Raw genomic sequence first — 23,030 nt, forward strand, 5'->3', positions numbered from 1 at the left:
CTGCGTGTTGGGATGTAAAATCGTTTCAGTTGGAACCACGATTTTTGATTCTAAGCCAGAAGACAGCCACTTCTAGATCGTTTATCATTAGGGTGAACAGTCCATTTATGGAACAATTTTTTATTTTCTGTGCAAGAAAAGTTCGTGTCTTAAGTCTTTCGTTTACTTAATTTGCATAATTATGTTTCGGTTCTTTTTTGATTAATTTTAGTATTCCGACATTTAAAAGTAATGAACGCTATGTGAAAAATTTGGTTGTCGCTTCCATTCTTCGTGAATAGTTCAGAGAAGATTTGTTCCCGTTTCGTTTGGTGTCAGAAAATTCCTTAGACTTTAGTTCCCAAATTGTTCTTCGAGAGAAAGTTCCTTAGAAATGTTCCGCAAAGTATTGTTCGCATTTTTTTCTTCGGAACAAAACTACGAGAATGACCGATCATACCTTTTGTTATCCCTTCGATCGCTTAGAAATGCAACAATTCGGTTATCTCAATGATACGACATCAAATCTTCAGCTACACATTACCTGCTCGCTTACATTGCAATACATTTTTTCGTTCAATCATAGTCTCTAATCTTCTCATGGTAGAAAAGGTAATGATGAGCATCAGTATATTTACACACATCTTCAAAAGTCTACCCTAATGAAATTATGAGGCTCCTATCAATTCTGTGGCACCCAAGAAAATGGAAACTTCTTTTATGAGCCTAAAAGATGTACCTCATATAAAGCCATTATTTCTACTATTTAAACCTGCTGGATTTTTTTTGAACAAAACAAATTCACGTTAATATTGAAAAAGTTACTACCATAAACAATACTTTTTGAGGATCCTTGAAGCATTCATGTTAATCTCATTATGAGTACAACGCTATACAGTATACAAGCCTATACACTAGAGGCACACATTAAACTGAGCCGTTCCGGCTGCTATTCTTCTATTCACCTGCATCTACCAAACACCTGCTCCGTAAAATTGCAATTTCATTTATTTAAAGTACAATTAGTGTGGCAAAGTGTGCTAGCTATGCATACATAAGTATACATATATGTACATAGACAATAACAAAAGTTAGCGTAGGTAGTTGGGAGCAAAGAATGACCGTAGATTGCTTGTTTGACTTCATTGTGCATTGTTGAATTTTGAAAAAGGTACGAATTTATTAAGTATGAAAAATTGCATACCCAATCCCTATAGAGTAATTTAAAAAATTTTCATAGCAAATAAAAACAAGTTGATATACAATGAAAAGTTTACACTTGCTATATATGTAGTAGTATCTATGTAGGTACATTAGGGTGCGCCTAAAATCTTTATTTTTTTTTGGTTTTTATTGTTAATAGAATAAATATGGTTAATTCTGCTCTAAACAAAATCTTTGGTAAAGATAGAAATTTTCGTGCAATATCTTAGGCGCGCCCAAATCAATCAAAGTTCAAAGTGTTCAACAATTTTTTTTTCTTAGCTTACTTCGATAGCAAATTTAATTCTCTACAAACAGGACTAATAGTTAGGAGATAATTACAATTCATGATTGTGTTATTTATGGCTGAAAAAAATAATTAATAAATTACTAATTATATACGAAATTCAGCTCCTCACAAAATAGTTATTCTTTATGAAGAAAATACACTTACATACATAATGTTTTTTATTAAATTTTAGGCAGAATGTAATTTTTAATCTTATTATTCAAACCCTAAATGTTGGTGATGGCGGCAGACTTAAAAAATAATTATTTTGCTAATAAATGTTGTTTTGGTAGAGAATTAAGTTGGCGATCCAAGTAAGTTAAGAAAAAAATTGTTTGAACACATGAAACTTTGACTGACGTGCGTGAGCCTAAGCTATTTACCTAAAATTTTCATCTTTCGCAAAGATTTTTTTTTTGCTATTGCCAATAAAAATTCTAATTCGTATTTTCAGCCGTCCCTAATGTACATTTGTACATATGGATGTATGTAGATTTGTTAAAAGTATTTACTAAATTTAGTTGAAGAAGGCAACAACTAAATAGCACTGAGCCCAGACAGGTACGACGCTAATGACGAAAATAAACACCTGAAACTGTAAGCCAGGCAAGCAACAAGCCAAGCAAAACGTTGAGCACACTAGGTGGCAAAGCGAAGAGGATTGTTAGTGCGAGGAATGGTGCAGTGACGGGCAATTCTATGAGAGGAACCTGTTTGCGCACCTACAACTGAGAACAGTCAACGCCACACTCACAGCAAATGCGGCTATGTGCGAATGTATCACGAAAGTAATTGAATGCTAACGCCGTTAGTGCTTGCTAAGTAACAGATCTTTGTTTGCTTGGGAATGGTTTGGAGTCTATAAACAAGTTAAATATAGTGTGTGTGCATAGGTACGGGGAGTAGGTACATACATATGTAGGTGTATGTATTAGAAAAAGGGAATTTAGTGTAAATTAAATTATATATTTTCTGATATTTGCAATTAACTCTAAATGCGCACACTTTACGTAATATGTATAGGCTTGGCTAGGAAATTGCTAAAAATAAGTTAAGCCGTAATTAAATTTTAGCTCACGTGATACGATTACCACGTCCATGCCAGCACATTTCCAGCGAAAGTCATTGCAACACAGGAAAAAATTCTTAAGCTTGCGAAAGTGTACATTTTTGATGCATATGTACGTACATATGTATGCCTATTAAGGTGGAGTGAAAATACGCTCTTTTTGAATACCTACAGGTGCCTTTCTGGCCCAGAATTAAAGATGCAAATTATTATTTGTCTCATTTTTTATTTAGAGTTCCTCCCGACAGAATCAAGTTTTGAAAAACGGACAACACTCTTCTTTAGATACAGATTTTAAACTGCGCAGATTTTTTTTAAAGTTCCTTTTTTGGGACAGACTTGCGGTCGCTGAACCTGAATTTAATATTCCTTTGTTTTTCCAAGATGGCTTTCGAGATTACTACCAATAACTTCGAAAATGCCGTGAAAACAGCATTTTTGGCGATATCTAAGAGAACGTCCTTTGGAAAAATAAATGAGCGTCAAATTCAGGGTCAGCGACCGCAGGTCAGATCAAAACACCGTTTTAAAAAAATTCTGCTTTGTTTATTAAAAATCTGTGGTAGAGTTTTGTTCGTTTTTTTTCAAAACTTGACTCCCTCCGAACAAACGATGAGGCAAATACTATTTCTCCAGGTATTCCAAAGCAAGTTTCAAAAAAAAATTTATTTCTACACCACCTTAATGTACATATGTATGTACGTATATACGACGCGGCATGCTTCTCCCAAAATGCACAGTTTTAATTTATTTAATGTCCACAAACACGCGAGCCTAACCAAAGTGGACAGTTCCACGCCTTAGTTTTTTTTCTCACTCAAAGAGGACACTGACCACATCGTTTGTTGCAAAAAAAAAAAAAAACACGTACAGTAAGTTAAATACAAAATCATAAGCTGTTTACTAATAATGGTTACTCATATCACATACATAGAATTTACTTGATCGTCGACCATAAGCAAAAAAAAATTGCAACTGCGACGCCCTAAACTTTAATTAATGCTATCGCACAACCACAACTTCTCGCTACAATGACATTAAATAAATTCATACAAAAGTGAGTCAGACAGACTTCATTCATATCGCGCTTAGCTTTGAAATGCATTACTAATAAGCTTCGCTTAATTCTCTTCCAGCACATCTTACTCAAATAAGATATTTAGCTTGCATTTTTGCGCTTATTCTTTCTAGAACTTTAAAAATATTCTTCCCAGCTTGGCACCAAGCAAATGCGCAAATTTCTCTAACATTTTAAATTTTGTTTTTTTTTTTCTTCTTCTTAATTGTAAACTTGTGAATTTAACATACCTGTTGGCAAGATGGCGTTGTTCTCACGTCGCCAAGAAATTGTTGGCGTCGGATAGCCGCTGGCATAGCATTCCATCTGCACCTCACTGCCCTCACTCGCCACCACCGATTGCGTTGAGTTGTCGGAGATGACAGGCGGACGACGTACCGATAGCTTTACGTTGGCGCTAACTTTATGCACAACGGAAATGACCACCTGACAGGTGTAGGTACCTGCATCAGTCTCCTGTATGTCCTTAATTTGCAGCTTGTATGTGGAAGAATTGGGATCGTGACGTAGCGAGAAACGTGAATCTTTAATCACTAACGTTGAACCGGTGGATAGGAAGACAGCATCAGTATCAGTCTTTGACCATAGAACCTGATAATCACTGGCGTACTGTACCGAACAATCGAATTCGACTGTGCCACCAATATCCTTAATTTGTTCTTGTGTAATGTACGAAATTGTTGGAGTACGTTGCGCTTGCGCACTGCCCGCCATAAGCGTCCACAAGCAGACAACAATGGCGACGGCAACGGAGGTGGAAGAGGACATTGTGTTGGCCATGAAGTTGGTTGTTGATCTTTTTTGCGACAATAAGCACATAGTTAATGTATGTATGTATGTATGTGTGCACAAACTAGTTAATCTGTAACGTTGATTATTCACGCGAATTTCCTTTAGAAATTTTTAAATTTTTACTACTTTATGGAATTTTCTGTACCACACCCTAAATAGCTTAGTGATTATATTATATGTACCTATATATTGCAATATAGCTTATTGTATGTTGAACAATAAACTTTTAAAGACTACTAGCTGGCCGATTGGCTTACTTGCTGCTTCTTTCTGCCCGTATACACTTTAACTGTTGCTGGTCTGTCTGTGAGAATTCTGAGTCAGGTTTGGCGATCACTTTGCATCCATTCGAATTAAACCCGAAGAGCGAAAGCACATAAAGCGTAAAATGTATAAAATTGCTCAGCACAATCGTAGCTCGACTTGTACACACGCACACACACACACACACAGTTGGGCTGCCTAGGTTGTAGGTGTCTCTCTTCGTTTTCACGTTTGGATGCTGATGAATTTCACCTTAATTTCAAACCACAGCTTTATTGGGGCTACCACAAAATATTACACTAGAAATTTTTATTTAGGCTCTTGTTTATTGCTCTTTTCTTTTATCTTGGTTGACTTGCTTCGTTGCTTTTGAAACGCATATAAATGCATGCACTCAGACCTCTATGTTAACGTTTTACTTTAAGCCCAGTTTAGTCTTGCCAATTAGGTACTAACTCCAATAACACACTCTTCTGAAACACTCCGTTCACTTTTCACGTATGTCCACAAGCGATGACTGTTGCACAGCGAATGAGTGGCATAAACAAGATACAACATAGCCGTAGATACATTACTTGGCGCTCGACCGCTTGCGGTGGTGTGCTCGTTCTTTTGTTCGTTAACTTTTCAAATATTACACCAATAAAGATGGCGCAGAGCACAAGAGACGTCACTTAGTTGGTGAGTTTACGGTTTAGATGTGTGTGTGTGAGTGAGTACAGGAGAAAATTAATCGTGACTTGCTGCGAACAAATTGTTGATTTAAGCCACAAAGCACAGGTAAGCAAATTAAGGTGACCAGAAAATACTTTCGTCAGAAAATATAAGTTTTAAGCGTAATTGAATATCTTCTTCAAGAATAAGCTATAACTCAGAAGCTCGAAATGGAAAGTAGTTTTTATATTAAAACAAGTAAACAAGTCTAAGTTCGGGCGGAGCTGAATATTAAATACTCGGCGCAATTATTAAATCTGTGGACATAAGCAATAATCGCCTAAAACGTGGGCTGTAATGTTAATTCCACGCCTTCAGGATTATTATCAGCATGGATTCCTCTATCAGCATGGTTTCCTACAAAGCACCCCCTTTGGCAAGCCTATCCTCCAAATCCAGAGGTGCCATGCACTCCGCCACACTTTTAGAGCCTGTTTGCCGATATAGAGATACACCTGCTTCACCGCCACCCTCTTTATGGCCATTACCTCCACCTGGAAAATGCTGTAGTAGTTTGACAGCTCCGCTCAAACGGCTACGGACCCTACGCCCTTCTTAAACTTCGATCCGTCTTTATAGACATTCACCGAGCCAGCAGTCCTCATGCCCTCACGCCAGCCATCGACCTCTATAGGGGTTTAGAAGTTAGTACAAGAGTGAAGATCTGGGATGATATAGTCAATCCGTCTATGTAAAGTTGACGCTATACTACGGTGACCATAAGACCTGTCCCGTAGCATAAAGCCTATCAATAGTTTTTGACGCTATATTTTTGGCCGATAGATCCGCCGGAAAGGGAAGCCAAGGTGTGAAGTACTGCTATTGGTGTAGTCCTAAGTGCCCCTGTCATGCCGATCGTTGATAGCCTATATACATTTTCTATTCTCTTAAGAAATGTTTTCTTCCCCATTGCTGTTCACCACACCAATACTCTATGCAAAGTGAGGAAGAAAAGGCGATAAGCCCCAGATGTATCCTAGAATCCTTTGCCATTATAAAAATGCCAGGGAAGCCTTTTCACCCTCTTCTCTACATTGAGTCGCTACGACAGCGTACTGTTATTATTCTGGGGTACTTGGTGCTATGCTTCACCTGGAGGATCATTCCATCCATTTCAGGTTTAGATCAATTCGGAACGTTGTATTTCCTGGTCTGACTTTTCTACGTTGACACTAAGCCCCCGCTTCGGCCGCCCAAAGATGTACGCCCCGTAGTGGGCTAAGTATGGACAGATAATTTCCACTTAATATAACAGAAATATCATATATGCAGCATATGCAGTAAGTTTGTCTCCGAACCGTTTACTAACAAACGGGGTTTCAAACAGGGCGACTCCCTTTCATGTGTGTTAATCTGATGGAGAAAATAATAAGAGTCGCAGAATTGAACCGCTCAAAAACAATTTACTGCAAGAGCGTGAAATCCAACGCAGAATCACTCTTTCCAACAAAGGCTACTTTGGACTGACTAGGCAATTCAGAAGTAAAGTCCTCTCTCGTCGTACCACAAGCCACTCATCATACCCGTGCTGGTATATGGCGCAGAAGCTTGGACAATGATAACACCCAATGACGCGGCTCTTGGGGTTCCCGAGAGATAGATTCTGCGGAAGATTTACAGGCCTTTTCTCGTTGCCGACGGCGAGTACCGCAGACGATTTAACGATGAGCTGTGTGAGCTTTTTACAACGATATACATAGATATAGTGCAGCGAATTAAAATTCAGTGGCTTCGTTGGTTTGTCCATGCCGTTCGAATGGATACCGACACTCCAGCCCTGAAAATATTCAACTCAGAACCCGCTGGAGGTAGCAGAGGGAGAAGGATACCCCTACTGCGATGGAAAGACCAAATGGAAGGACATCAATCGCTATGTGCTCAGTTTTGTTCTTGGTTTTTGATCGGGAGACACAAAAGTGGCTTTGTGGATGTCCTGTCTGTCGTATTACATGACCTGCGGGAAATGTTAGCCTTGTATTTGGTTATGGCAGCCAGAAGAGGCATAGGCGTAGCTTCTCCGAGAGTCCGAACATACCAGGTGCATAACCGTAAACCGTAGTAGGCTCATCAGGTCTCTTCCCCAGACAGTGTTTTTACGTGGCGAGTTCCAAGCCCAGCCCACGATCTATTGTTTGCAGGTATTCAATAAGTTTGCAGGCGCACCTCATTTGGAGTAGACGCTGCAGATTTCAGTGAACCCTAACATCAGGCTCCACACGGGCTATGTATCTCACACATGAGGCTGCTTGGACACAACAAAAGGAATTCAGTATTACAGTAGTATTATTATCAGCATACCCAAAAGCTCCACTAAATCTTATTGCAATCCAGCAACAGTATCCCGACCTTAATTGCGGCAGAGTTAAGCAGATTTTCTTGAAGCAGTTGAAGCTGTTCGTCTGAGGATGGTGGTGAATGTCGTTTATTGCCTCTCTTTTTTAGATAGTCAGGTCCTTCAATTCCACGATCAATATATGGATCTCGTATGTGTGTTCGTAGGGATGTCTTCTGACCACCATGGTCTTAGCAAAGACTTTTGTCACTCAAAGACATCCTGAAAAAATAAGAGGGAATGGTTAGAACGACAAAACGATAATGAGGCGTATTCTGGGTTTCGTACGAATCGAAAATTTGAAATTTTTGAATACAAAATGATAGGAAAATTTCATGATTTTTGATTCGTACAAAAGCAAGAATACGCCCCAATATCTAGTGATAAGGTTTAATGACTCGGCTAAAGAGCCATCACTGTTTCTATTTTTTTTTTTTTTGAGTGCGATGTTTAGACTACGACCGAAGGATGAAATGTACATATATATTATAATAGTTTAGCACTATTTTTTAATTGCATTTTTTCACAACCTTGGCATATAAGCATTTATGAATACCCTTAAAGCATATTGTAAAAGTTATTTGCATCAGAAACGGAAATCAAAAGGTAAGCGAACAAAACTTGACAGCAAAGGCAAAGTGTAAAAAGCAACCCTGAAACAAACGTCTAATCTTCAGTGTTGCCAAGCTTTGAATACGAAAAAAGCAAAAAAATTTTTATTTTTTGGATTTAATAGACTATTTTGGACTTTATGGTAGGTATGGTGATTCAAATGAATAAATGTTTCTTGCTCGACGGTCGAATTTATTCTGTTTTCTATGAATTCGAATATTTTCGTCCAAATGACGCGGCGTAAACATTTTTGTTCTTATTTTCTAATTTGCAGCGGTGTCCAGCGTTGCTTAGATTTAAGCTATTTAAATATTAAATTTTTCTTCACTTCGCTTAATTTTTTCTACAATTCCTATCAAGCGAAAATAAAAACAAAAAATTAAGTTTCATGAACTATGTGGAGGTTTAAATCTAGACTGCACTCTCTTATGATCTCATAAACTAAAGGAACGTAAAGAACTTTTCTTTCCGACCAAATTTTATTTCCCTTTTTAATGTGTCTTATTTGTGCGTATTATCCACCGGCGCATTAACTGCCTCCTCTTCAAAGCACCAAAGTCAAAGTATTCCGCGTTTTAAATAAAGAAAAGCACAAAATTTAGCACGAAAAGCAGGAAGTTGGCAACAGTGCTAATCTTGTAATCATTTTCTTTGTTGTGATCCTGTTCTGATATTTCAATCTTCATTGTCCAATTGGATTTATAGAATTTAATAAACAATAATTTTTGTATAGAATTTATCATTTAACATCAAAGACATGTCTGCATCAGAACGCTTTGACATAGAAAAAGTGGCAAAAATATTCCAGGATTGTTTGCATGATAGTGATGATGTGTTACTAGATTCCTATTTGGAGGCTTATGAGGAGATCAATAAGTATTAAAACTACATTGGCGCCCAGGCGATTTTTATTTAACGTTTTTTTTCTTTAGGTTTTTCCAATTGATGGGCACGGTATTCGGATTTGTGAGTAGCGACGTGCGCAGTAAAATCGATATACTCTGTGAGTACAGGCGAAATGAATCAACTGGAGAACGTTTTGTGACTATTAAAACAATGATATCCTACGAAAAAGATGAGGAGCTTCTTAAGGATAATAGCTATGTGTCAGGCTGTCGGACGCTTCTACGATTACATAGAGGATTGGGTGAGTTGGCATGAAGGCAAAGTGTTTGAATGCTGGAAAGTGGCTTTGCTTATCTTAGTAGCTGCAAATTATCAAAGTAGATAAGTTGAATATGTCTCATTTGTGTATGTAGTACATTTAAATGTGCATAGTATCTTTTTATTTGTGATCTACGAAGTTGCTTTATTAGCACAATCGCACTGATTACCCTTTTCTCCTCTTTGTACGTTTCAGAATTTATATATGAGTTTCTTAGAAGATTGTCCGAGTTAAATGAATGTGATAAGGCACACGCGTGCTGCAAGAGTGCATACAACGATACCTTAGCGAAACATCATCCGTGGGTGGTACGCAAAGGAGCTGTGGTCGCTATGTACGCTCTACCTACACAGGGTGAATTACTAAAACGCGTGTGTATGAATGTAACGCGTGCAATTGAGGTGCTACCCGAAATGCTCAAGCACACAAAATCTGTGTACGATCGTGTTGAACTTCTTTATAGTGACAACGATCTCCACGGGTTACCCTAAATAAAATGAATTTGAATTTAATTAGAGCATTCCAAATGTTAAGTTGAGGCAAATATCGGATCGCAAATGTAATATTTAGTATTTTTTTCGCGACAGTATGCCTCTAAGCAACTTTTGAGCAAATAGTTACAATTTAAGTACATCAAGTATTCTATTTCACTTGCGCTGATTCTTGCTTTAATAATTTTATCTTATTTAAGATTAAGGTTCAATGTTTAAACTAGTAAACTTCCTCTAATAGTAAAAAAAAAATACGCCTTATGTATTGTATTGATGCAGTTTTTATTAAAGTGATATAGAATGAATTACAAATTAATAAGGCGTTTTCTTTTTTAATTTTTTACTTTTGTGTTTTAAGCCGCTCGAGCTACTGGTTAAAACTGGCTCATCATTAGTTGTGTTCTCCGTCGTCCAAAGGGTTACAAAGCCACTTTCACCGCCAGTCGCTACGGTACCGCTCTATAAATACATATATGTACATAAAAATTAGTAAAAACTTAATTCCAGTTAACTTAATAATTACCTTTTGGTCAAATATGCTTGCACGAACAAGCTGTTTATTGCCAATAAAATCTGCCCTTGGCAGCAAATCTTTGCCTAAACGTAGCGAACGCAACACTTCACTGTAACAAAATTAATGGAATACACATCTATGTATATATGTACATTTGTATGATTCAAAAAGGCAATAATCGTGCATATATTTTGTGTTCAATTTAAACAATTTTACTCATTATTGCCTTCATTGTAATTTTAATTAACTTACCTTTTGCCACGATTTGTACCGACAAGCAGAAACAGGTCACCGTTTTCCAAGCTATGAGCCCCGATCACATTACATTTCGTCTCGTTTATTCCTTTTGCAGCCTCGGCAATTTTTTCACGCTCAAACTTTGCCACCACATCAGCTTCATCAGCAAGGTACACATGGAAATCATGGCAGTGCGTAATGCAAGAAATAAGGTCATGTTCATAAACATTTTTATGCCTGAAAATGTCCAATAGAATTTAAAAAATATAGTGCTTGAGAAGGGACTTATAAAATTTGTGCACACCAGTTAAGCATCTGTACGCTACTTTCCGTATTAATGGTTGTTAACAGCGCATCATCCTCCGTTGCCTCTTTGAGGTTATACACATTTATTAAGCCGTCTGTTGAGCCTGAGCACATAAGATCAGGATTCGTTGCGTGAAAACATAATGCGGTTATGTCATCTTCATGACTATCAAAGTAAGCACCAAGGGGTTTGCGTTCTCGTATATCATAGAAAAACAAAAATACATTTCCTTGACTTTGGTTAGTTCCAGTGCAAAGTATACGTCCATTCGAATTGGTATCAAAGCAATTTATAGTTTTTTGCATGTGCATGCCTTTCGCAGCCCGAAAATTAGAAATACTTTGTGTAAACTCGATATCCTCTTCGAAACGTGCTTGCTCGCTTTGTGTGCGTAAATCGAAAAGGCGTACTAAACCATGACTGCTGCCAACTAATAAACAATTGGGTGTTTCATCTAAAAACCGTACACCGCAAGTAGTCGTACGCTCATTGGTTACTGGCGCCGGTATATCGGATAATGTCGAGAGTGTTCGTTGGGCATTGATATCGAATATGTGTACTGTAGCGCTTGATAATCCAGCGGCAACACGTGTGAAGCCACTACATAGGGAAGTAGAATGCTACTAGAATAATACTGATATAAGAAAAGGCTAAGACAACTCACCTGTCGGCGGCTAAGCTAAGCACGTAGTCGTTTCTCAAAGACACTGCAGATTCATCTGCGATTTTGCATTTAATTTGAAACAGATCGTTTACCTCTTGCAGGCCGCACGTGTCCTCATCACCCGATACGTTTGTGGTGTCCTCGGAGTCATCATTTGAACTATTTTGACGGGAATCGAATGCTTCGCCGCCTAAGGATTTAATTAGTTGGCAATTACGAACCAAATATTAAAAATTTCATTTATTTACCGCTGGAAATTAACTTTTCTTTCATTTGTTTTGATTATGTGCAATACCGATACGATCAAGGCGTATTCTACGATATTCAAGATATCAATATCGTTGTTCAACATATCCGTTAATTTATATCGATATCAGAAGTTACGATACGATATCGATACAATATTTTGTTTCGATACCTGAAATATCGGAAACTTATCTCTACGTTGTCTGGTTTTCTGAATTGAAAATGAAATTGACTAGTTGTAAAAATTTGTCGTTCTTGAAAAACAGTTTTTGGCATTAACAACAAAAAAAAAAATCATAAAAATATCAAAACTTCATATATCAGTTTGCTCCTCTCAAGAAAAACAAAACCTTAAAAACTCTGCATTTTGAGGTCTTCTGGAAAACCATCGTGAAAGGTGCTATTTTTACTTCGCATTTAGAAATATATACATACATATGAAAAGATATGTCTCCTTGAAAGCACTAGGTTTGCTTGTGGGGAGGGGTTAATCAAAGTGATCGAAAATTTATTGGGTCGCCATTTTAGTTTTTCAATTTTGCAAAAAAGGGAGTTTGACCAACATTTTTTTTTTTTGAAAAACTCTTAATTGCAGGTTTGTTATTTATCTCCATCAAACAGAGTGGAGCTGTTCAGGATATATGACAAGTGTTCTATTGTTGTGACTTTACAAATGCTCCGAAATATGCAAATGCAAAATCATATACACAATATCCTTAACAGCCCTATTAATTCCCACAAATTAAGCATTCTCACAAATTAATCAATTTCCTTCAGTAATTTATGTTGTTTTAAATCTCCTTAAATGATCCTCCCCCACATTTTCTCCATATGAACTATAATTAAATGGTTTGTTATAAATAATATCGAATAAAATAGTCACCAGACCTGCAATTAAAAGTTATTTAAAAAACCTGAAAATTAAAGAATTTTTCCTACTTCCTACTGAACATCCCTAATAGTAGCGAATTCGAACAAAAAGGACGCGAAAGCTAGGGTTGCCATCCTCTTAATATTGGTAGGAAACTGAGGATATTTAGAAAAGTCGTCGAGCGTTTGACCACTGAAAGATAACGTAAGGTGCCATAGTTTTTCTACCTATTAAATCATTATAAATAATGTCAGCGGTATAATACATATGTATGTAACATCCAACATACATTGCGAGTGTCGACTAGTAGTAGATAAATGACTGTTAGGCGATTATCGATTATCGGTGGTATTTTCAAAGTCGTTTTCTCTTTCAATAAGTGCGTGTGAATGGTTTATAGTCGCTCATCCTTCTACAAACTAACAGTCGTAGAAAAATGAGCGATAAAAAACTATTCACAGTCGCTTATTGAACGAGAAATCGACGTGCTCAATACCATGGAAAAGCGATACTCGAATAAGAGTCGTTTATCTACTACTAGTCGACATTCGCGATAGGAGTGCTAGTAAAAAATTGTAATTAAGCAAAACAAAAACATCTTTATAGTATAGCCGTGGTTGGTGTAAATTTTTTAGTTGTCTTTCGTACTGATTAACTTTATTAAATCTAATCATTTGTCAAATCAGTTGCCTACGCTATTAGGATATCATCAATGTGGCACACACGCCGATAGCTTCTCCAAAAAACGTGTGCAGATATCAAAAGTCGCAAAAGTATGTAGTGTATTTTTTTCTTTTATACATTATTTAATAAAGTATAATAATATAAAATGAATTCACAAGCATGTTAGAAATTTGTTATCCAAAAAATTTAAGTGTACAGTTTTAGATGTTGATCGTGGCAATCTATTTGTAGGAATTCCATTTAAATTTTATAACAAAAAACCTTGAAGCAAAAGTTTCTATATGCACTATATTAGCCGCTTCTCAACAGTATTTACATGAAGTCATCATAATCTTCTGAATAGTCGTTGCCGTATTTCTGATAGACATCAATATCCTATGCCAAGAGAATATCAAATATGTAAAATAATCCAGTTACGGTAAAAAAGTATAGTATATTAAATTTGTTAATACATACATCAGTTTCTGTACGCAGTGTGACTTTGACTTTTCCTTTACTAGCAGGCTTTTTCGAATTTTGTTTTTCCATTTTGAGCTTCTCTGTGTGCAAGGTTTCTACGTTAATTTTCACCTTCTTAATATCCGAGGCAGACACTGAAATGAAAACAAAATAAATGTTTAAATATCGCATAAGATGATATGTATTTATCTATATGTATTACATCTATTTCATACACTTACAATTCACACATATGCTACGTACTAGATCTTCAACAAATTGAGGGAAATGTGGTGACTCTTTGTATTGTGACAATTTCCAACTGAGCGTCGCGCCGAATTCCTTGAAGTCTTCTTTCGTTTGTGGATTAAAGGCGTCCAGCCCGCCACCAAGATTTGATACACCAAATGTTTCAAGTGCGCTTTTGAGGTCTGATTCTTCCTGAATTTTTTGCAACCGTAGTTTTTCTGCTAACCTTTCCTCTGGCGTTAAATTAGCTAAACGTTTCTCTTCCTCTTCTTCTGCTAGGCGCTATAGAAAAAAATATGTTAGTCAAACGTAAGCGCTAGTATAAAAAAAAAAAATAATCTCAATTTTATCAGCGATACAATAAAAATTTTAAAATACATAGTATTTTATACATTTCTTTACTGAAATACCTCTTGTTCTGATAATTTGGCTTTCAAAGCTTTGTTTGGTTTAGTTTTTGTTGGCACTGGTGTTTTTGACTCGGACTTTTCCTCATCTTTCTTTTCTTCCTCGTCTTCCCAACTGTCCTGTATGCCAAAAATTATAATGCCATTAAACTTAAATGTACATATGTGCATCCATATTGATATAAATTACAAAAATGTATTAGCTATTTAGCGCTCAAATCCTAGTTAACCAAATATGAATTTTATATACCACTTATGTACATACACATATTCATATATCGTAAAACTTGTCTTTAACGAATTCCAAAATACTACTTCGTTATATAGCAAAAGGAAAAATATAGCTATGTTACATTTTTATTAGTATAACGAATTCCCCAAAGAGTTTTAGCACGTCGTGCTGGAGTGACAGTCCTTGGACAAATATTAATCCGGTCGTACCGGTTAAATATATCCGTATGTCGTGGTATCAATTATTTTGGTTTAAGTACATTTCTCCTCTTTTCCTCGTCAATAACATTTGTTTATACAAATTCAGTGTTAGGACGTTATTTTCTTCTTTTCAACCCTTTTTGCGTTTAAACCTTGATGATAAATTTCCGGGGGGAAGCCAAATTTCTTAGCAGTGTTTTCTGGAACTGCTTTTGCGATTAGTAGAATTTTTCCCGGTAGCAATAACTGATCATACAATTTAAAAATTTTCGTGTTCCCTTGAACAGAGTATAACTTTATTGGTAAAGAAAACTAAATTCCTTATACGGAGATTGAAAGCGATAACCTTTCAGTAACGCTGCAAAAATTGTTAGCTATAAAGAAAATTTCGCTATATGGAAATTCGTTTTAAGGAGTAGAACATTCTTGAGGTGGTTTCGCAATAGAGAAAACGTCTTTATATAGAAGTTCGTTATCTATAGAGAAGTAAGACTGCATATCTTCGTTTAAAGTACAAAACCGCGTATCGACATTCTGCAAAATTGGGTAACTGACATTTGCGGCCAAAAATTGGATTTGCTCACACAAGTTCTTGGCTCAATCCTTATCAATTCGGTCTGAAATATACTAGCCAGAAATGCAACTGCTTTATAAAAAAGAGAACCATTTTGAAATATGAATGTTTTTACTCTAAAATATAATTTATGCAACCTCACATACGCGGTTTTGCATTATCTTGATACGAGGGTTTGCATTATCTTGATACGAGGTTTTGCATTTCGTTGATACGCGGTTTTGTACTTTAAACGATGATATGCATGTACAGATGGATTTTTTTTTGTAAGCTTTTGCTGATTATTGTCAATACATACATGGCACAAGCATTAAGATTTGCAATCAAAGCAAAACGTTTTGAAAACTGGTTGTGATTAAAATTGTGCAAAGCAAACAAATAATTGACCACGTGGAAGTGTAAAAGTAAACTAAATTAAATGTTAGGCGTTGAACGAATAGTGTAAAGGGCAGTTAAAATGTTAATACTGTTAGAAGGCAGGAATGTCTTAGTACTAAACAAAAAATGTTCCATAAAAAATGCACTATGAAGATTATTTACATTCTAAACGATATGCAATATCTACATAAATAATTCGATATTTTACCTTTACGTCTTCATCGTCATCTTCTCCTTCCCATTTGTTCACATCATTTGTGATTTTAGGACGTATGATCACCTCCTCGTCAGCAGCTGCCTCTATAAAACGAAATTTTTGTATGTTAATACCGAAATGTGACTAAAAATAGTTGTATTTTTTGCTTGCATAATTTTTTTTTTAAGTCAACTCATTGCTGCCCTTGTGCTATAAAGTGAAATTGCTGCTGTCAATGCAGCGTTTTTGTGGCAGTTTCAATGACAAAAAAGGCTTGAGTGCGCACTGTGGCAGCCACTGATGATGAATCGACAACATTCCAGAACAGCTACTTACCCCAATCGTCGGCCATTCTGTCGAATGAAACTTCGAAAATGCTGGGTTTCAACTAATATTGATTGATTTTTACAAATTTTCTTATTATTCGTATGGATTTTGCAATTTTTCCTTGTTTAGTTGAAAATTTAAAGCAAAAATGCGACAGACAAACCAAAACCGTGACAAACGTGTGCAAGATTTTCTTCTTTGTGCCATTTACGTCAAATTTTCTTTTGTTGCTTCCCCTACATCTTTATCTTTTCCTCCGTTGCCAATTTTTTGTTTCGATTCACCAGAGTTACCAAGTCTTATGTTACATACTAATAGCCCGTCTTCACCTGCTTGCAAATCTCACTTGAGTGACGAAGCGGGCGAGATCCCGCACGTCTAGATCGCAATAAGTAGTCTAGGTTCAGACAGAGAAACTTTTGTCGCGGCAACTCGTTACTTGTGGAAGAGGGAGTGACGAGGAGGGGGGAAGGGCCCCACCGTGCTCGTGCTCGAGCAACACGCTTTGTGCTCTCGTTCGTCTGAGTAATTATAGATGGCCGTTCACAGCTGACAAAAACAATTGTGTACAAAAGAATTGCTCTGTGTGAACGCGAGGGGCAACACCAAAAGAGAAGTTGCCGAAAATAAGCAACAAAAGTTTCTCTGTGTGAACCCAGTCGTACGAAGCAAACTTTTTCTTGCAACGGTTTGCGAGCTCTTCGTTGCTTTCAACTGTCATTTTGTTGTTTGACAGCTATTTTCTCATTAATACTACGTTTATACGTATCGCCCACATCGAACAAGTTATTGACAGTGCCCGTGGGAAAATTCGCGTAAAGCACCGTCTCTTTAACCATCGCTCATAAAGGAAAGCCAACCCAAAAACTTCTTGCGAGTTAGGGAACGCAACTATTATCATTGCTGAAGTTTCTTTGATGACAGATGCTTCAAAATCAGCTGAAAACGGAAAAATAAAACAACAGCAGAAAAAAGAGACGTCAAAAAAAAAACAAATATTGGCAAAATTAATCGTGTTAATAAAATTAGAAATTTCACTTGTAGAGTTAAAAATTCCGATGCACTAAAAAGGTCCTGGAGCTGCATAGAAGCATTTAATAATCGGTGCTTTAATTGGATTAAATTCAAAGGTTAGCAGAATCCAGAAGGAAAATATTTTCCATTACGAAAACCAGGTGAGTGGGTGGTTTTATGACTTCATCCCCAGCTAAATAAAAAATTACAAATCAGCTGCAGAATGGCTAAAGTTATTTCGCAAGAAACCTTTGATGAGGTAGTGAAGGAAAATATTGTCGACTTTTCAATGGCTCCGGACGAAGCCAAAGAAGAGACAATCAAACAATTTGAGGCACAGGTAAGTAATACATGAATTTTCAGCGAATATATTTATGTATATTATTGGAGTGTGAATGGGTGTCGCCATTCTCTCCCACTCACTAAACACTGCATTATTTGGTACTAGGGAATAAATTTGGCTAACATCATAAAAGATTTGACTATAAATCCCGACTCTGGTAAGCCGGTGTTGAATGAAATTATTGATGAAATTAAAACGTATATAGGCCAAAAATCAACCGATACTGAGAAACTCCTGGATAATTTGAATGTCTTAGATACCGAATGTCAAAAGGTAATGTATTCTTACTTTCCGCTTAGCATCACTTGCTTTTCACAAACCCTTCTCAGTCTATTTCACATCGCGTTCTCGCTGGTAAAAATGGTGCCCATGAAGCGCTCGTTACGCTGTTAGAGCAGGAGCTCGCTACTCAACAATCTGCGGAAGAATTTAAACCTAATTTACCTGTATTGGAAGGCTGTCTCAAAGCTGCCAATAGTTTTACAAATAAGCAACCGGATATTTTTGATGCTGAGGCACTGGCTATCATTCTTAAATTATTGGCCATCGAAAATGAAGACATTACGATTTTGACACTGCAATGGCTACAAAAGGCTAGCATAATGCATGAAATCAATCGCCAAAACATCGCAAATGCGGGCGTGATAAAAAAATTGAAGCCACTTGTTTCGAAGCAAAACAGCGTTAAGCTAATACGTGAAGTTCTTGCGGTTCTACGCTATTTAGTGCTGGACGACGACATACGCGTGGAATTTGGATGTGCGCATGAACATGCACGCCGCATTGCCAGCGAATATATTGTTGATTTAACAAAGTTATTAGGCGAATATAAAGATCCAAATGTTTTGGCGGATTTGATGTTAACAATCGGTGCGTTGGCTGTACGCCAAGAATTCTGCACAACAATTGAAGATGCTGGTGGACTTAAATTAGTTTTTGATATTATGGTGAGCATCCAAATATTACCTACATATGTGTATGCAAATTGTATAATCTTACAAAAAAATGTTCATTAAAATTTTTAATTATTTTAAGATCGAAAACTCAACATCTACACGTGTAAACCGTGAAGCTCTGAAATTGGTGCGGGCGTTGGGGGGAAATGATACCGTAAAGGCACATATAGTGCAACAGGGCGTAGCGCCTATTATCAAACAGGTGCTGGAAATGCATATGGTAAGTATTATGTCAAATATGAGATTCATCTATAACATTAAAACAATCTTCCACAGACCAATGAAAATGTAGTCTCTGCCGCATTGGCTTGCGTCGCAACATTGACTTTGCGGGTAAAAGATAACAGCGTTGTCTTCTTTGGCACTGGTATAGCAGAAGCAATTGTAGAAACTTTGCGCAAACATCCTAATAACAAAATTATTCAGGTAATAATGTGTCTTCAAGCATTTAGTTATTGCAATTTTCATTTTGTTTTTTTCTTAAATAGCGTAACGGTGCTTGGTCCATTCGAAATATGGTTTCTCGTTCACGAGATCAATGTGAGAGCTGGCTTTCATATGGTGTAGAAGATTTGTTGAATGCTGCAATGAGTTCTCATCCGTCCATACAACAGGATATAAAGGCCGCGCTTCGAGATTTAGGGTGTAAAGTGGAACTTCGTGAAGAATTTACCGGCGTAGCTGAGAAGAAAATTATTGGCATGTGAGAGCTAAGCAATCTGCAAGCATATATGCTGAGAAAATTATGACTTACTACATTCTTTTTATATGAGCTTGTATTACATAAAGCAACACCGCTGAAACTGCTTTCAAACCATGGCATTTGCATCTAGTAATTGAATATTTATATATATGTATTATTACAAATCAAACATCTGATTATAACATCTATTTATTTGAAAAATTTTCTACATTCATACGAAAAGCAAAAAAAAAAAACGCGAATCAATTAACCTTAATAAACATAGCCTTTTATAACAAATGCCATCTTTTTTGTTGGATGCATGCGTTGCCCACAGTTAATATCTCATTATACATGTAATTTTTCCAACAAAAGTTTTCTGTACATTTCAGCCATTCCACGTCTCATTTCACTTTAACAGGGCTAAATAGCTGAATCAATAGCTCTTGGTTGGCTAAATCCTCTTGGATTATGGGCTAGAAATGCATGTCGTGCGAGTATCAAAATGCGCCCATACAATTGCAAAAGTAAAAAAAAACTTGTTTAAGACTACAAAATAATTAAACTTAATAGCACACAATAATAAAAAAATCTCATAAATATCTAATTTACATTAATTTAAATACATGCTGGCTATAAATTAATTGCAAATGCAAGTCGGCCAGCAGACATCATTTGTTTAACTTAAAATTGCGCAGTCCACCAGCTCTTAGTCGGCTGTCCAAAGTGCTCCCAATTGGTTTGGGTTTTGTGGGAGATCCTGTACGCGTAGCACTCAGCTCAAAGTTCATGCCAAAGTGTTTGCCAGTTGCTGAGGAAGTGCTTATAGCCAAGCGAGGTTTTTTCATAATGGAATACTAAATATGAAATATTTGAGGGTAAATTAATACAATTCAAGATTTATGAGACTCCAAATTAACCTTTTCTGTGATATCACTTTGAGTTTTACGCAGCATTCCAGAACTACTGCTTATGCCATTAGCGGAAATTCCTTTCTCAGTCTTTTTCGGCGATATTTTCAATGTGGCTAATTTTGTTGTAGTAATTGCTGTACGATCTTGCTGAATTTCTTGATTACGCTTAAATAATGGCAGAAGACCTATGCTGCTTGATTTAATATTGAGATATGGCGAGTTGGAGTCTTCAATAACTTTAATATTTTCCTTCTACAAAAAGACGATATAGAAATGAATGTAAGTATAAAAGACTTATAAAGTTTGATATTTTACGAACAATTGTCGGCGACAAAGTTTGGCGTTTTTCGGGTAAGGCAATCGGCGCTGATTCAGTGCTCCGACGTCGATGATCAGTCATAAAGCTTGGCGACGCTTTTGTCTCCTGCTTTTTAATCTGGAAGAAAGTAGAGTTTCAGAGATAGAGTCTTTAGAATTGAAGCCTTTATTACTCTCTCTTGTAGCTGATAATTTTCACTTTCTAATAGTGAAATGCGTTCCTCACAAGATCTGCGAATTGAACAGAAGGCAAACATATAAACGGCAATTAAAACATATTGAAGGATTATGTTACCTTTTCGTGGCCATTTCTTGACGCAAGTTGTCCTGCATAACTTTCATTGCTCTCCTAAGATCCGTTTTCTTGGTTTCACAGGTACGTAGCTCACTATATTTGAATAGGAATAAAAACTGTAGTCGACATATCGTCACTACCATGTCAAACTAGCGAATGTGAAAATGGGTAATTTTCAGAAGAGCAAAGAAACTGTTGTAAAAAATGTTGTTGTCCTTGGAAAAAAGTGTGGGATTCGACACTTTGTATTCTCTGCTTCTAATACTCGAAATTTGACGACTTGCGCATTTGCGTTGCCCCCTAAATGCATGCGCAAGGTATCGTAATTGTAAAAGCATTTTCGCACATTGGATAGTTTGACATGGTAGCGACGATATATACAACTGTAAACATAGAACTTATGTAAGCATTCACACCTTCTTGGTTAACAGATTACCTGGTCGCAGATTGTTATTCCAGTGCGTTTTGTTGTTGTTAGCTGCATTAAAAATTTAACCAGGTAATCAACTGAACCGATGAATTGATGTTGGTGTGAATACCTACAATATAAATAAATACTAAGGATGGCGTAAGTAAACGTCCTCACAGTGAGTATCATCCAGCAAATGTCTGCTATTTCAGCTGCATTTCCAAAAAAAAATTTCGGTAGAATGGCTTTAAAGTTTAAAGTCATTTTTTACTTTTTATATACTAACCGCTTAAGTGCCGCCACCCAAGTGCTCAAACGTAAGGGGTCCTTTTCAAGTTTGAGCATTTTTTCAGCTTCAACATTTGTAGCTGCGAGTATGGACTGTACAGACTCGATTGTTTTTATTTGTTGTTTTAGCCGCTCCACCTCCTTACGGTAGTCATCGGCCATTTTTGCTTCAGTCTTGAGGATTTTCAGCTACAATCGGAAAAAAGTACCATATATGGTTATATGATTTGCAAAAACAAATGCAGTACTAACTTGCTCTGAATACGTAAGAATCGCGAAATCATTTTTCTGGATTCTAGCCTCCATCGCTTGAATTGTTTTTCTATTTAGTAAATATAAAGAACAGATTAATTTCATGAATTTAAAATGTTAAATTTGTATAATTGAATTTACGCTGCCATTATTTGCCGGTCTTTAAGCTCCTTAATCTGCCTTTCCGCTTTGTTAAGCTCCTGTTCTTTCATTTTCAACTGCAAATTTGTGTTATCTACTTGTTCCTGCAGGGAGCCTACGTCTATTGTACTGGCATCCAGATTCGCCAAATTGAAGTAAATGCGGAATACATTTCGGTCCGTACACTTGTTACGGCACTGAGGGCAGGACTTTGAACTGTTTCATGTGTATGTAAATAGAATAGTTATGTTTTCATCTAAAACTATTCGTGGAGATTGTGGCACACTTACCGCTCCATCCATTGTTTGAGACAAGTGTGGTGAAACATATGACCACAATTGGTGGCACGCACATCATCGGAGGCGACGAAGAGCTCAGCACAAATAACACAATTTAAATTGAGCATCTCGTTTGCTTACGAAATTACCTAAACTAAATAATCAGCACTCAACAAACAAATATGTACATAAATGTAACGAAACTAGAGCGGACGATTCGGAAAAACTTTCGCAAAATAATTAACTGTTTTTTCAGACTTTCTTCCTTGCCAATTTTTCCTTTTTCCAATCTTTTATTTACAGCTGTTGCCGCCAATTTTACGTCCAAAAGGAAATGTCAAATTTAGCCAAAATTTATCAGAAACACAAAACAAAAACAAGAATGAATGTCAGAACAGGGAAGATCACAAAACTTCCACTGGAATGCACTACCGGACGTCACTGGAAGGCACTACCGGAAGTATAGGGTGATAAACACTGTTTACACCCTGTTGCATTTACATTTCGTAAATAAATGGCAATGACGTGTAGAGCACTGTGGTCAAATCTGGCGGAAATTTGGGGAAAATTTTCCAAAACGGATCCAGGCTTGCAAAAAATTCCGAATTCAACCTCACTTTTTCCCTTG

At 36.7% G+C, this 23,030-nt stretch overlaps 6 protein-coding genes across 9 annotated transcripts in view; 2 read left to right on the forward strand and 4 right to left on the reverse strand.

Moving 5' to 3' along the window:
• Nucleotides 1-4,761, reverse strand: part of LOC118742568 (lachesin) — a 58,560-nt gene extending 53,799 nt beyond the window's left edge. The window contains exons 1-2 of one of the 4 annotated variants that reach the window (XM_036474737.1): nt 4,593-4,761; nt 3,849-4,414 (exon numbers count right to left, since the gene is read on the reverse strand). In XM_036474737.1, coding sequence (XP_036330630.1) covers nt 3,849-4,398 — 550 coding nt within the window. In that variant the 5' untranslated portion in view covers nt 4,399-4,414; nt 4,593-4,761. Of the gene's footprint in view, nt 1-3,848; nt 4,562-4,592 lie in introns of all 4 variants that reach the window. The other 3 variants (XM_036474733.1, XM_036474734.1, XM_036474735.1) reach the window with 3 other exon arrangements.
• A 4,175-nt stretch (nt 4,762-8,936) lies between these two features.
• On the forward strand, nt 8,937-10,216 carry LOC118742570 (ceramide-1-phosphate transfer protein). The gene is made up of 3 exons (XM_036474739.1): nt 8,937-9,208; nt 9,265-9,479; nt 9,693-10,216. The coding sequence occupies exons 1-3, from the start codon at nt 9,090-9,092 to the stop codon at nt 9,986-9,988; spliced, it is 630 nt and encodes a 209-aa protein (XP_036330632.1). The 5' UTR covers nt 8,937-9,089; the 3' UTR covers nt 9,989-10,216.
• Nucleotides 10,217-10,245: 29 nt separating this feature from the next.
• On the reverse strand, nt 10,246-12,062 carry LOC118742567 (WD repeat-containing protein 89). The gene is made up of 6 exons (XM_036474732.1): nt 11,959-12,062; nt 11,711-11,900; nt 11,044-11,646; nt 10,755-10,976; nt 10,512-10,611; nt 10,246-10,447 (listed from the first exon to the last, which is right to left on the reverse strand). Exons 1-6 carry the CDS (start codon nt 11,981-11,983, stop codon nt 10,301-10,303), a joined length of 1,287 nt encoding a protein of 428 aa, XP_036330625.1. The 5' UTR covers nt 11,984-12,062; the 3' UTR covers nt 10,246-10,300.
• Nucleotides 12,063-13,450: 1,388 nt separating this feature from the next.
• LOC118742569 (eukaryotic translation initiation factor 3 subunit J) lies at nt 13,451-16,726 on the reverse strand. Its single transcript, XM_036474738.1, has 6 exons — nt 16,522-16,726; nt 16,198-16,289; nt 14,609-14,725; nt 14,192-14,480; nt 13,968-14,104; nt 13,451-13,886 (listed from the first exon to the last, which is right to left on the reverse strand). The coding sequence occupies exons 1-6, from the start codon at nt 16,535-16,537 to the stop codon at nt 13,824-13,826; spliced, it is 714 nt and encodes a 237-aa protein (XP_036330631.1). The 5' UTR covers nt 16,538-16,726; the 3' UTR covers nt 13,451-13,823.
• Nucleotides 16,727-17,290: 564 nt separating this feature from the next.
• LOC118742565 (armadillo repeat-containing protein 6 homolog) lies at nt 17,291-19,755 on the forward strand. Its single transcript, XM_036474729.1, has 7 exons — nt 17,291-17,687; nt 17,743-17,866; nt 17,975-18,142; nt 18,199-18,816; nt 18,905-19,045; nt 19,102-19,251; nt 19,314-19,755. Exons 2-7 carry the CDS (start codon nt 17,750-17,752, stop codon nt 19,530-19,532), a joined length of 1,413 nt encoding a protein of 470 aa, XP_036330622.1. The 5' UTR covers nt 17,291-17,687; nt 17,743-17,749; the 3' UTR covers nt 19,533-19,755.
• Nucleotides 19,700-22,777, reverse strand: LOC118742566 (E3 ubiquitin-protein ligase TRAIP). The gene is made up of 9 exons (XM_036474730.1): nt 22,415-22,777; nt 22,125-22,340; nt 21,984-22,053; nt 21,730-21,920; nt 21,035-21,127; nt 20,913-20,970; nt 20,741-20,857; nt 20,428-20,673; nt 19,700-20,364 (listed from the first exon to the last, which is right to left on the reverse strand). Exons 1-9 carry the CDS (start codon nt 22,528-22,530, stop codon nt 20,179-20,181), a joined length of 1,293 nt encoding a protein of 430 aa, XP_036330623.1. The 5' UTR covers nt 22,531-22,777; the 3' UTR covers nt 19,700-20,178.
• Between the last annotated feature and the right edge of the window lie 253 nt (nt 22,778-23,030).

The sequence above is a fragment of the Rhagoletis pomonella genome, unplaced genomic scaffold, assembly GCF_013731165.1.
Source record: "Rhagoletis pomonella isolate Grant_MI unplaced genomic scaffold, Rhpom_1.0 Rhpom_scaffold_00007, whole genome shotgun sequence".
Lineage (NCBI taxonomy): Eukaryota > Metazoa > Arthropoda > Insecta > Diptera > Tephritidae > Rhagoletis > Rhagoletis pomonella.